The 12,806-nt window shown below is 40.2% G+C and overlaps 2 protein-coding genes across 2 annotated transcripts; one reads left to right on the top strand and one right to left on the bottom strand.

The window, feature by feature from the left end:
- Window positions 1-3,373: 3,373 nt before the first annotated feature.
- Window positions 3,374-4,161, top strand: LOC115727788 (late embryogenesis abundant protein Lea5-D). Its single transcript, XM_030658075.2, has 2 exons — window positions 3,374-3,669; window positions 3,795-4,161. The coding sequence occupies exons 1-2, from the start codon at window positions 3,593-3,595 to the stop codon at window positions 4,021-4,023; spliced, it is 306 nt and encodes a 101-aa protein (XP_030513935.1). The 5' UTR covers window positions 3,374-3,592; the 3' UTR covers window positions 4,024-4,161.
- A 4,580-nt stretch (window positions 4,162-8,741) lies between these two features.
- On the bottom strand, window positions 8,742-10,256 carry LOC115727790. The gene has a single exon (XM_030658078.2). The coding sequence runs from the start codon at window positions 10,107-10,109 to the stop codon at window positions 8,775-8,777; it is 1,335 nt and encodes a 444-aa protein (XP_030513938.2). The 5' UTR covers window positions 10,110-10,256; the 3' UTR covers window positions 8,742-8,774.
- Window positions 10,257-12,806: the final 2,550 nt, after the last annotated feature.

Here is a 12,806-nt window from a genome sequence, read left to right as displayed (position 1 = left end):
TTTTTTTCTACATTTTTTTCTTCAAAAAAAAAAAAAACCAACAACAACAACAAAAACAAAAGCACAAGCAAGAGGACTAGCACTCCCACCTGTGGCTGCCACCCCAACGTCAGAGGGGCTTGGCCCTCGCCCACGGTCGGCAGGGTCAGTAGCCCACGCCAAGGCCCCGGTGACACGGACGGCCATTGCCGCCACCCCATTGACGTTAGGGATACGACTAGCCCTCCCACTTATGTTTTATTGTCTTTCCCGTGGTTTTTTTTATTATTATTGTCTTCATTTTTAATTTAATTGAACTAAAAATTATATCATAATTGTATTTTGACAAAAATGCCTTTAATCTATCGCAATATTTAGCCGGTCGTCTCGTCGGCGAGATCGAGCCCTTATCTAATACAGCCATGGCCACTTTAGGCCCTTATTTGAGACAAAAAAGGACCTGAAGTGGTCCTTGTTTCATGGCTCTTCAAGCTCTTATTGAAGACAAAAGGGCCTAAAGTGGTCTTTTTTTAAGAAAATGATAGCATTTCGGATTCTTATTTGTAATTTTCCTCAAATTGTGAGTATGTGACAGTACTATTTCCTCTCAATTTTCCTTGGACAAGATAGTTTAATTAAAAAAAATATGGAAGAATTATACCTTTCATCTATGTCACTTTTCTAATCAATTCCTTATGTTTTTAATTTGTTTGACGAATTCCTAATATTTTCACAAATTTTCTAATCAAATCCCTCGGACACCACCATTTGATGACACCATTATATAATGCGAATAAAATTAGTTGGATGCTCGACTTATGTGAAAATCTTAGCCAATGAGACAACATTAGAATACGAGATGGATGAAACATAGTCGATGTAAATGCCCACATGGACATTCACATTGAAAATATTGTATCCACATCACACTATGACGTTGTCCAACATGCACAAAAGCTAGATTCCGTATCAGTGTCAAAAGGAACTTGATTAGAAAATTTATGAAAATAGAGGAACTTTATTAAATAATTTAATAATACCATGATTCCATCTTTAAAAAAAATGCATGAAAGTGCAGGAATTTTAAATAGAAATCTTCCAAAAATATAATTTCATTCCATTTAGGAACATAACACGACAATATATCTTTTTTCTCTTGTCTTTTTAACATGACAATAGTTGCTTCTTGTTTGCAATGTACTTTTTCTATGATTACTTAGCAGTGAATTGAAACACCTCACCGACCAAAAATAAAATTGACTCACTGCTTCTTCTTCTTTTTTTGCCAAAATTGAAGTGTCGTACTCTCTCTTTCCAAATAGGCGACCTTGAGACACGGATGTTTACACAAAGAAAGCCAGAATCTCCCCTACTTTGTTCTAGCTACGAGTGAAGCTAATTGAAAAAGACAATAAGTAGCTCGATCTTTCGACCCAAAAAAAAAAAAAAAGTAGCTCGATCTCGGCTCAACGAACCACTTCAAATCAATTCTCTCGATTTCAAGTCGAGCCAGGTCAAGTCATTCGAATATTTTGGCGAGTCGAGCTCTAGCTTCCATATACTCAAATTTGTCGGGACTCGGTGCGAAATTATAATAAAAATAAAGAGCGACGAAAAAGAGAAATCGAAATGCAAAGATTTCTTTTAATTCACCCTTAAACAAGTGTTATATCTAGCAGAGAATTTTACTATAATTAACATATTACACTTCTCTGTTACATCACACTCGATTACAAGCAAAAATAACAAATAAAGTAAGGACTTAAATTATAAAAGCCTCATGTTATCAAGAGAGCTTTTGCTTAAATTAACATATTACACTTCTCTGTTACATCACACTCGATTACAAGCGAAAACAACAAATAAAGTAAGGACTTAGATTATAAAAATCCTATGGTGTCGAGGGAGTTTTTCCTTGAGACCTTGCCCACTCACTAAAGAGCGAGATCTCGTACTTTTCTATTGATAGGAAATATGAATCGCATTCCCAAAAAAATTGATGGGTTCGTCGTCGTAATCGAATTTTTGTTAATTTTTCTGGACGTATTTCGTATTTATAAAATCCCTTACCATTACATAATATACTCCCGTACATCACATGTAACATGGTTGGGAAACTATTCGAGCGTTAATGGCGCTCGAATCGAAGCATGGTTTGCCGACATCACATCGGCCTCACAAAGCTTTTTGCAGTGGGGGGAACGCGTGGAGAAAGACAGCATGCGCCACGTGTCGAGGTTTCAGCCGGTGGGGCCGTTTCGAAAAACAAATTTGAGAATATGGCCTTCCCAACGGCCGCCTCGTGATGCGATCCGCACCGTCCAATACGCGTCCGCCGTCTCCGCAATCCAACGGTGCAGCCTTTACAGGTGTGGATGGACGGGACGCTGCGATCTTCTAGATCATCCCGCGCATCGCGACGACTAATGACGCCACAAATCTCCCAAGTCGCCTAAGAACGCGTGTCATCTACGAATGACTTTAATCAAATGTTTTTTGACCCTTCGTCAATTTTCTATTGCGTCCATGATTGGAGATGCTCTTGATCGGTGATTCACATGTTAACAAAAATATTTTTTTTAAAAATAATTATTAATATCACTAACAAAACATATTATTATCATTAACGAAAATATTTAAGTATAAATTATTACAATTAATAAAAATATTTTTCATCTATTAATTATTTCAAAAGACACATAAGATCATTTTTTAGAAAATATCTTTCAAAATATTTGTTTTTGTAGAAACAAATATAAAAAAAAAAAAAAATCTCAGATTTGTATTCGTGTGATGCATGATTTAAGCGTTTGTAATTGCGTGATACCTTTAACCAATTTTTTTTCCCCACCGACACCAAAAATTCTCAAACTTGTATTCATGCGACACATTCTCTTTAAACTTATTTTTTCACGACATCAAAAACCACAAACTTTGACTTGCGCCGTACATTTGTCCTCCACTAGTTCATTCCTTCATCTTCGCTGCCGTCCTTGACAATTGAATAATTGAGGTAGTTAATAGAAAAAGAAAGAAGAATACGAGAAAAGATGAACTTGCAGTGACTTGATATTATTTTTATCACGACAACGTCATTTTTTTTTTTTGGTAATCCTTGTAGGTTTTCACATAAAAAATTTAACGAGTTTCCTTAACAAAATTTTGACGGAGTGTAAATATGTCACAGAGGTACAAGTTGAGATTTTAACTATCACAGGGGTAAAGTTTATTTTATAATAAACATAGTTCGAAATTTTGGGTTTTTTTTTTTTGTAATTTATCGTGAAGATCCAAACGAATCTATGTTTTTCTTTGTAATTTCACCAGCAAAATCCACTTTCTCTTCTTTCCAGAAGAGCCTGACTTCTCTCTCTTCTTCCTATAAAAGCACCCAACCACAAACCCTAATTTCAAACTCCTCCACGCCACCTGTCGACCCCAGCCAGTCCGCCGCTGCTGCAGAGAAGCTCTCTTCTTCGTCTTCTTCTTCCCTCTCTGGGTTCCAAGAAGACGAGCTGAGCTCCCTCTGCAGCAGCCAGCAACCCACACGCAGTCCGGTCTCGCTTTCTATACATATTAAAACTCGAGACTTTTCGTATAAATAAGAACGAATATGGCCCGCTCTATCACCTCCTTCTCCAAGTTCGTCCCCGCTTCGATCGCAGCGAATCTCTCCGTCGCCATTGCTCGGTGAGTGCTTTATGGCGCCTTCCTTGTTGGTTTTTCTTGCTGCTGTTGTATGATGTTTTGCGACATGGAGGACGCATTCCGGCCCTCAAATCTCTTTTGACGTTGTTCAATGAATTCGTTCGCAGGCGGGGTTTCGCGGCGTCCGCACCGGGTGCGGCGTCGGCCGGGTCCAGGGTAGGTCTTGTGGGGAAAGTGGAGGAGATGGCCGCGACGAAGGAGCAGTCCGGTGGGGCGTCGTCGGCGTGGGGCCCGGACCCGGTGACGGGGTACTACAGGCCGGCGAATCGCGCGGCGGAGATCGATGTGGCGGAGCTGCGGGCGATGCTCCTAAATCACAAAGTCGGGACGCAGTAGAGCGAGGGAATGGGAATGGGGGGGCTTAAGAGGAGTTCGGGTCGAGCTTGTTATGTGTCGAAACGCTTCTTTCCGCTGTCGTTTCATGTGTCGTTTCTACATGGGTTAAAAGGTGGCATTATCCAGAAGTTTGACTAACACAAACGCTTCCTCTCTCGCTGGCTTTCGATTCAACGCTTAAATCATGTTAAACGAATTTGCTTATACTCGTCTGAAAAATACAGAAAGTACTTTTCTTTTTTACTCCCCTTTATTGAAAATATTATTCAAACTTTGGAAAATGCAAAGAATTTTTATCTGAATCGAAGCGTAAACATTTGAATATGAGAAAGATTTGGGACTTCTGAATCACAATTTTAGAAGTTTAGTTCAAAAGCTTAAATTGATAAGCATCAATACAAAGATATAGAATTCATGTTGAAACGTTCATAATTTATGGGGGGCCAATATTCCAGCCAAGTGACGATGTGGCGCATGAACAGTTGGCCACGTGTACCTCACAAAATTGGTGGGATCCTCCTCCAAGTATGTCCAATTGGACAAAGAAATTGAAAGTTCCATAATCCACTCGAGTGTGTTTATAAATGGTCGGTGCAAATTTTTCCATATGCAATGACAATTCTTGGTACAAATAGTGGGGATAATTACTAAGTTGGTTCTAAACTTTTTGTACAGATGCATATTCAAATTTTGCTAAAGGAGACCTAAATCTTTGCATGAAGTTTCAATGTAGTCCTTTCATCCAATTATCGTCAGAAATAATTGAAGTGGCATCTAACTATCGCCGATCGTCCTATTTGACATGTTAATGCGGACAACTTTACTCAAAAAGACGTCCGTGTGGATCTCCACGTCGGCTATTTCCTGTGGCAATTGATTGGTAGAAACATATTGTCATTTCCTACGAATGTTCAGGACTATATCGTCCAAATAAAAAAAGCTTAGGTATCAAATTAAGCATCCGTACAATAATTTATGGTCGATTTAGTATTTTGAAGTGACATCCGCATTACATTATTTTCGAGTCTGAGTGGCATACTCAGCATCGTGCCAATTTTTCCCATGTCGTCTCAATTTCATCAGATGTCTTCGGAGAGACTGGAGCTTGTGTCATGAAACCAGTGGAATTACTCCAAATCAGGGTACTTGATCGAGAGGAAAGCTACCTAAACCTCATTTGGGCAAATTCTTAAATTTCCAAAAACCTAGAGGCCCATTAGAGTGGCGCATGAAATATGACTTTGAAACTGTTGAATTTCAGCTCCCGTCCAATTGCCGCCAAAAATTGCTAAAATGGTGTCCAATCATCGCCAATCGTCTTATGGGACACGATGATGTGGACAACTTTACTCGAAACTACATCCTATGTGAATTGCCACGTCATAGATTTCATGTAACAATTGATTGAGGGAACTATATTGAAATTTCGTGCGAATGTTCAAGACTGCATTGGCAAAATCAGAAAGCTTGGGGTCGAAATTATCATCCGTACGGTAAGTTTAGGATGAATTTTGATATTATGAAGTAATATCCATATTAGATTATTTTCAAGGTTGAGGTGCGCACTCCGGATCGTGCCAATCTTCCTCATGCCGTCTCAATTTTATCGGATGTCTTCGAAGTGACCGGAACTTGTGTCACGAAACTAGTGGAACTGCTCCAAATAATTGTGCTTGATCGTGAGGACCCCTACCTAAAACCTCACCCGGGCAAAATTCTTTAATTCCCAAAAATCTAGAGGCCCATTAGAGCGGCGAACGAAACATGATTTCGAGTTTGGACTATACATATGGACCACCCACCATGGCATTTGGTCTTGGACCATTAGCTAGGAAACTGAGACATGACATGATGAACACGAGTTTGCTTTCTTTTTTTTTTTATTTTGTCAGACTTAGGTTGTAGATGTTGGATAGGGGGTGCATGTGACACAATTTAATCTTGTCATGTAGCAGAAGGCCTCCCATATTAATTATCAGAGCCCACCCGACCCACAGATTTTCCACAAGAGTCTTTGGCCCCAGGACCCGCTTCTGTGCACTAGCACATGCAGAAATACTGATCAAATTTTCGTTACTGGTTCATTTAAGGAAATTTCTTGGTATTACGGTCTCACCCTTTGACCATTAATTATCGTCATTATTATTGAAAAATAATTGTACAAAACCTTCAGTTTTTTTTTTTTTTAGTTACCATGTGCAATGCACGTGACCTTTAAATGGGAAAATACATTTTATTTCATTCTATAAGGAAATCTCGTTTTACCCCTAACACCGTACCACCAACAACAAAAAAAAATCCGGGAGGAATTTAATTTTACCGAAAATTCTAAGAATAGGAAAAATAAATATTGATTATTCTATTGAACAATAAAAAATTTGTTAAAATTGGATGCATTTAGCCACTTTAATAGTACTAATTAAGATATTTGAAGGAAAAGAATAAATGCAAATCAATAAAAAGGGAAATTGCATCGATAACAAAAAGCCCAAATTACAAAATTCAGTTATTCACTATGTATATTAACCGGATTAGTTAATATAAAAAATAATCGAATAATTAAAAAATATCACAAGTATGAAAAAGGGAAATGATTAACCGACATCAAATGTGGCATTTTTATTTATTTTTATTCGTCAAGCATTTCACGTAAAATTAACCATTTAAAAGTAACTCGTTTGCTCGCTTTTGATAGCTACTTCTTCACATATTAAGTGTACAAGATCGAGAAAGAAAATATTTGCACGAGATGTCCTAACGGTCACTATTTATTAACGTTGAATGCGGAAGTTAATCGGAGAAATTTTGTTGTCTTCACGGCAGTAAATGCTCATAAGCCCTCTGCAAGTCGTGGATAGCAACGGCCGAAGGGTTGGCATCATGAAAACGCGCTCTCATGATCCCTCGAAAGATCGATCAACTATCCAAAGAGCATCTTTATTTCGTATCCAAAATGTAGTACCGCATAAACACAGATAAATATCCTTAATGAAAGGTCGAAATCTATTCGGAAGGGCATAAATGACACATGACTATGAGTAGTAGTACCAACTGACAAACCGTGAGTCTTAGTCTGAGGGTTAATAAGCTCGCACTTTTCCAAGGTCCCCAAAACAAAATCTAGCCTGAAATCCTCCTCTCTTCTTTCCACGTCCGAAATAGAAAATGCAGGCATTTTGTGTGGAGGGGGGGTGAAAACTGAAAAGGTAAGATTCTGAGAGGGCCCCAAATTAATAATTTTTCTTTTTTGGGGGGTCGAATCCAAATTAATAATTGACCTGCGAGCAATTACAGTGCGTCACGTTCGGCAGCTTTTCTGGTGTCATGTTCCTTACGGACCTCTGTACTTTTGACAAGAGCCATTGACAAGAGCCATGAAACTTGTCGTGTTTTTCCGTGACGTTTTCCACGAATTTCCGTGGCCCCTCTCTCGATAAAATATGATCGTGATCAGTCATTCTCGTGAAAGATTACGGAAGCCACGGTTGAATATATCGCCATAGTTATAAAAACTCTCAAAACTTATGGTCATTAAATTTTTGTTTTACAAAAAATCTCGCAAACGAAAATTAAGACTCGATAGATTTAGAAGATACTAGTTAGGGGAATTTTTCGTGAGATGAAAATTGATATGAAATAAATGTATTATGGGATACCAATTTAAGATTCTTAATCATATCAACCCTACGTATATCCCAAAAATTATATTAAGGATGAGAAAAGACGCTTCGCTAATCTAGGCCAACTTTAGGCACGGCGTCCAGTTATTTCTCTTATCGAGGAGTTCGGGCTATTAGAACTCAGCCCCATGGGCTAGGAAGGCTAGTTAAACCTAATCGGGCTTTAATCCTTTTTAAAGAAACACTTAATAATTGCAAAAGTAGACACCAAATACCTAACTTTATATAATAGTTAAGCTTATAAAACTCAAGCCCATTTATGTACCACGCATTAATTGAGTCCAGTTCGAGCATCTCAATTTTCTAATCGAGTCGAGCGGGAGCTAATGAGCACCAAATACCCATCGAAATGTTCGCACGTACCAATCAGAAAAGGCAAAAAATCACAACCAACTGCCAAAAACAAAGACAAGGAAATGTGAAAAACGATTTTCACATGAAATTATTTACCAGATTCACCCGAACATTTTTTTTTTCTTTCTTTCAGATTTTGACTAAGTCCCCGTCCCGCACAAGACCCCGACTAGAACAAGCCAAAAATTTCACGGGTTGGGCCAACAAAAGCAGCGCCAAAAACCACGTGGAACGACCAGCACGTGTGCGCAGGTGCGAACCCAGCACCAACACGAACACGAACACCTGATGCAATTGTCCCTCTCTCGTTCATCCGTACCCCCAACCAGAGGAGAGAGGAACACCCACGTTCGAGTTCCAAAACAACATCATCATCGTCGTCATCAAAATTACATGTTGGATGATAAGCCGAAGAAACGACGTCCGGTTCTTTCTCTCTCTCTCTGCTCTTTCACCGACGATATTACCGGTCGTCGTTCCACCGATCTTGAAGCTAAAAAAACCATACAAGTCGTCATTACTCAAATCCACATCAAAAGACCAGCAAATTAATCAAACCCGAGAAATTTCCTTAAGCCCAAAGCTAAAAACAGCCAAAAAAAAAAAAAAAAAATTCAAGAGTGAATACACACTTTCTGCTGTAACGGAGACCAATATTTGGATAATTGAACAGAAGTCGGAAGAGAGATTCAAACGGTCTCCCTGTAGTCTTTTTCATCAGCCTCTCGCGGTCAAAAGTGAAGGAATCGCGGCCAAACTGGGGCTTGCCGTGGCGTTTTTATTGCTGCTTCCAGTAGCCACGACGCTCCTCTCTCTCTTCCAGTCCTTGGAATTCGCAGGCCTCCCGAAAGCTCTCATGGGGCTCGCGAACGCCCATCCCCAGCTCTTGTGACCCCTCGCCCCTCCCTGAACGGCGGCCGCCGCCGACGACCTGCTGCTGTTGTGGGCCGTCTCTTGATCGGCCGCACAACCTGCCGCCGACACCCAGTGCGACGAGGAAGACGACGACGACGACGACGAGGCCATCGCCGCGAACCCGCCGAAGATCCCGCCGCACCTCACCCTCTCGCCGCCGTGAGCGGCGGAGATTCTGGGCTTCTGATGGCCGTGGCCGTGGCCGTGGCCGCGACCGCCGCCGGCGGCCTCGCGCTGGGACTCGACCCTCCTGAGAGTGCAGTCCCCGAACCCGGTTGAGATCCGCTCGAAGAAGTCGCCCGAGAAGCTCCTGCTCCCACAACCGACGGATCTGGATCTCGAGACTTTCCTCTCGAACGAGGTCGCCGCCGACGCAGAACTGGAGCCCGCATTGTCGCCGTTGCCATCTTCGACGACTACGGGCCCGTTCATTGCATTGGACGTGAAATGCGATTGCGAGTGTGACTTCGAGTCTCTCCTCGCGACCGCACTGCCAGAGCCAGAGCCAGAACCAGAAGCAGTAGAGTAAGACGAAAGATATAGGAAAGACCAGAACCCACCTCGCCGCCGAGGGCTAAATTCGTTGTTGCCCGCCTCCTCGTCCAGGAACCGCCCGCCGCCCCGCCTCGGGGTCGCCGTGGACTTGCTCCGCTTAAATGAGATCATCTCCGCCTCCGTCGCGGCCCCGGCGGCGGCTTTCTTCTTCTTCCTGCTCTTGTTCTTGGCCAAGAGGAAGGGCACGATCCTCGCAGCCCTCCGGGCGCGGTAGACGTCGCCTCCGCCTCCGCCGCCGCTGCCGTCGATGCGGTTGGAGGGGAGGGAAACGGCCGGGTCTACGGAGACGGAGGACGAGGCGGCGGGGGCGGGGGCGAACGCGGCAGGGTAGCCGCGGGGGGCGGCACCGGATCTGAAGGGAGAAGAGGAGGCGGCGGAGGAGGAGGAGGAAGGGCGGGGAAGGGGGGTGGGGAAGGAGGAGGAGACGAGCTTGCCGAGCTTCTCTTGGAGGCAGAAGGCGCAGATCCCGCCGAGGTTGCCGCGGAAGGGGTGGTCGGCGCACTGCATTCCGTCGCCGGCGTCTTGGTCATGGTCCGCGGCGACGCCGTTGATCTCGTTGCCTCCTTCTTTGAGAACCTCCATTATTATAATGGTTTCTTCTTCTTCTTCTTCTTCTTCACTCGAGGGCTAAGGATCTTTCGTTCTTCTGCTGCTACTTTTCTCTGGTTTCGTTCGATGGCGTTTCTTGATATTGTGATGTCTGCGACAAGAGAGAGTCCCCAGGAGCACGTGGAGGACTGACTGACTCCCCATGCAATTAAGAGAGAGAGAGAGAGAGAGTGAATGAATAAGACAAGTCACATGTAGATTATCATTTTCCGGACGGCCGCAAAGTAAAACATCGCTGGTTTTTTTATTTATTAAGGAAGCACTCGTTAATCTTTATTCCATTAATTTAAGGGACCAAATAGATTCTTTACTCCATTAATTACCACATTCCAATAGGAGCATCTTGAAGGTCTATGCTAAAGCTATTTTAAAAGGAAAATATATCTTATATGCATAATCCAAACAGGCAAAAAATTTGGCTTAATACTCTTTGAAATATTTCCTACAACATTTGACATGGGAAACGTTGACGTGGACAACGTGTGAGACGTGTTAAAAATGTTTCAACTGGGAGAATTGACATGCTATATAATAATTAATATATCATAATTGATTTGTAATTCATTGATTTAAGTTTTTGAGCGAAAGTGTGTGTAACTAATATGTTCACTAGATTGAACTTGAGGTCTCTCTTGATAATCTCTCCAAATGAATATATCATATTTCTGTTGCAAGCTCTTAAAAGATGGCATGTAAACTGATGGTTAATTGGCAATTCATTCCAAATTGGTGAATATCTCAAGAAACGAATGGTATCAAAATGGTTGGTGATTGGTCCATCTGGTCTAGCAAAAGAGACCTAAAGTGAACGTGCGTATTAAAGATTTAAGATGGGACATGTTGGTGCAGAATGACACTTAAATTAAAGGGGAGCTTACACATGAATGGGGAGATTGTCGAGATGTACATGTGAATTATATTAGAAAAATCATGCATTAAATAATTTGTGTGGTGTTGAGTAATTAATATATCATAATACATCCATAATTCATTGATTTAAACTTTTGATTGAAAGGTCAATTTTGATATGTTGATCGTTGCGACCTAAAAATTCAGAAATTTTCAGGTTAATGGATAATTAGGTTAATTATTTAACTAATATAACTTGAACTCTTCAAAGTTCATACCAAATCGTAACTTAAGGTTCAATTGATTAACATGTAATGATTTTAAAATAGAATCGCCACTAATAATTTTTGGTCAATTGATTAGAAACCTAAGCAAATTAGCGATAGAACTAAGTTACTTCTACGAACCAAAAATTAAGAATTTAGGGATTTGATTAAGCTAGATTACTCCAACACCCTTTCGGTACCATTTTATTTCATGAAAAATCATTTGAGAAGGCAACATTAATTGATTTTAACCTAAGTCACTAACAAAAGTTATCATGCGGGTGCACAATCAATTAATGAACATCCAGAAGTCAATATAATCAAGGGAGCATGCACAATACAAGATAGTTCTTTTTTAATTTTTGATTTTTATATGAATGCATGAAAGACTACTCTATATGCAATGCAATGTTATGAATTAAATGTAAGACTAAACTGGATGAGATGCAAATTGAATTAAATGAATATACAAGTGAAACCATGAATTAATTAAATTAACTACATGACATGTAAATTAATTAAAACCTAGACATGCAATTCTAATATGCAATTTAAGTTAAAATGCAACCTAATATGACATGGCATGGATGACGTGTCAAGGATGACATGGCATAGATGACGTGGCAAGGATGACAGGGCAAAGATGAATGAATTTTTTATTATTATTTTCGGATGAATTAATTTCCTAAAATAGAACTAGGCCAAAACAATATTTATCTTGAATATTTTAGAGTTTAAATTGATCTAAACCCCAATATATTAAGATAAATTATTTTAGACATAAAATTCTATTTAAACATGCAATTTCTATCCTAAAATGCAATCTAATCTAATTATTTACCAAAGGGATTAAATATGCAATTATCTTCATGAAGCCCTTTTTTTTGTGAAACGATATACAATTTTTAAATATGGGAAAGTGAATGCAAATCTTTTAGAATTTTTGAGATTACATCATGCGACGGATATACTCTAAAATATGGCAATCAAGCAATTCGAGTCAAATGAGGAAAGTGAATATGCCAATCAATGTCAATAAAGAAAGTGGATATATCCATTAAGTTTTGAAATATTTTGTGAATATTTGAGTCAATCTTTAATTCATAATCTTACGATTAACGATTAAACCCAAATCTTTGCCTAGTCGAATATTCCATCAATAATCTTAAAGATGAACTTTCTCGATTGTATGGCAAGTTACGGATTAGGAAAAGAAATTTTCCTAATCGGTATGTATTTTAAAAGATATCCACTTCGATGCAAGATATTTAAGATGTGCAAAATAGGCAAGTGAATATATCAAATTTCAAGAAAATTACCTCGATTGCAGGATAAGTTTTCCTAATTTGGATTCAATTGAAGCTTGACGACAAAGCTTCAATCTTGGTCCGATCCGTTAGGACTCACCACGGTGGAACTCAGTGGATGAGGACTGATTTGCTTCGGACTAGCAAGGCTTCGTCGGTAGGTAATGCAAAGAGATGTTCACGATGATTTTTGTCGACTTCTCACGGATCACCAAAGCAATGAGAACTTTGGTCTTCTCGTCAGCGCA

Source organism: Rhodamnia argentea, chromosome 6 (genome assembly GCF_020921035.1).
Source record: "Rhodamnia argentea isolate NSW1041297 chromosome 6, ASM2092103v1, whole genome shotgun sequence".
Lineage (NCBI taxonomy): Eukaryota > Viridiplantae > Streptophyta > Magnoliopsida > Myrtales > Myrtaceae > Rhodamnia > Rhodamnia argentea.
This window is presented reverse-complemented; position numbering and strand designations above follow the sequence as displayed.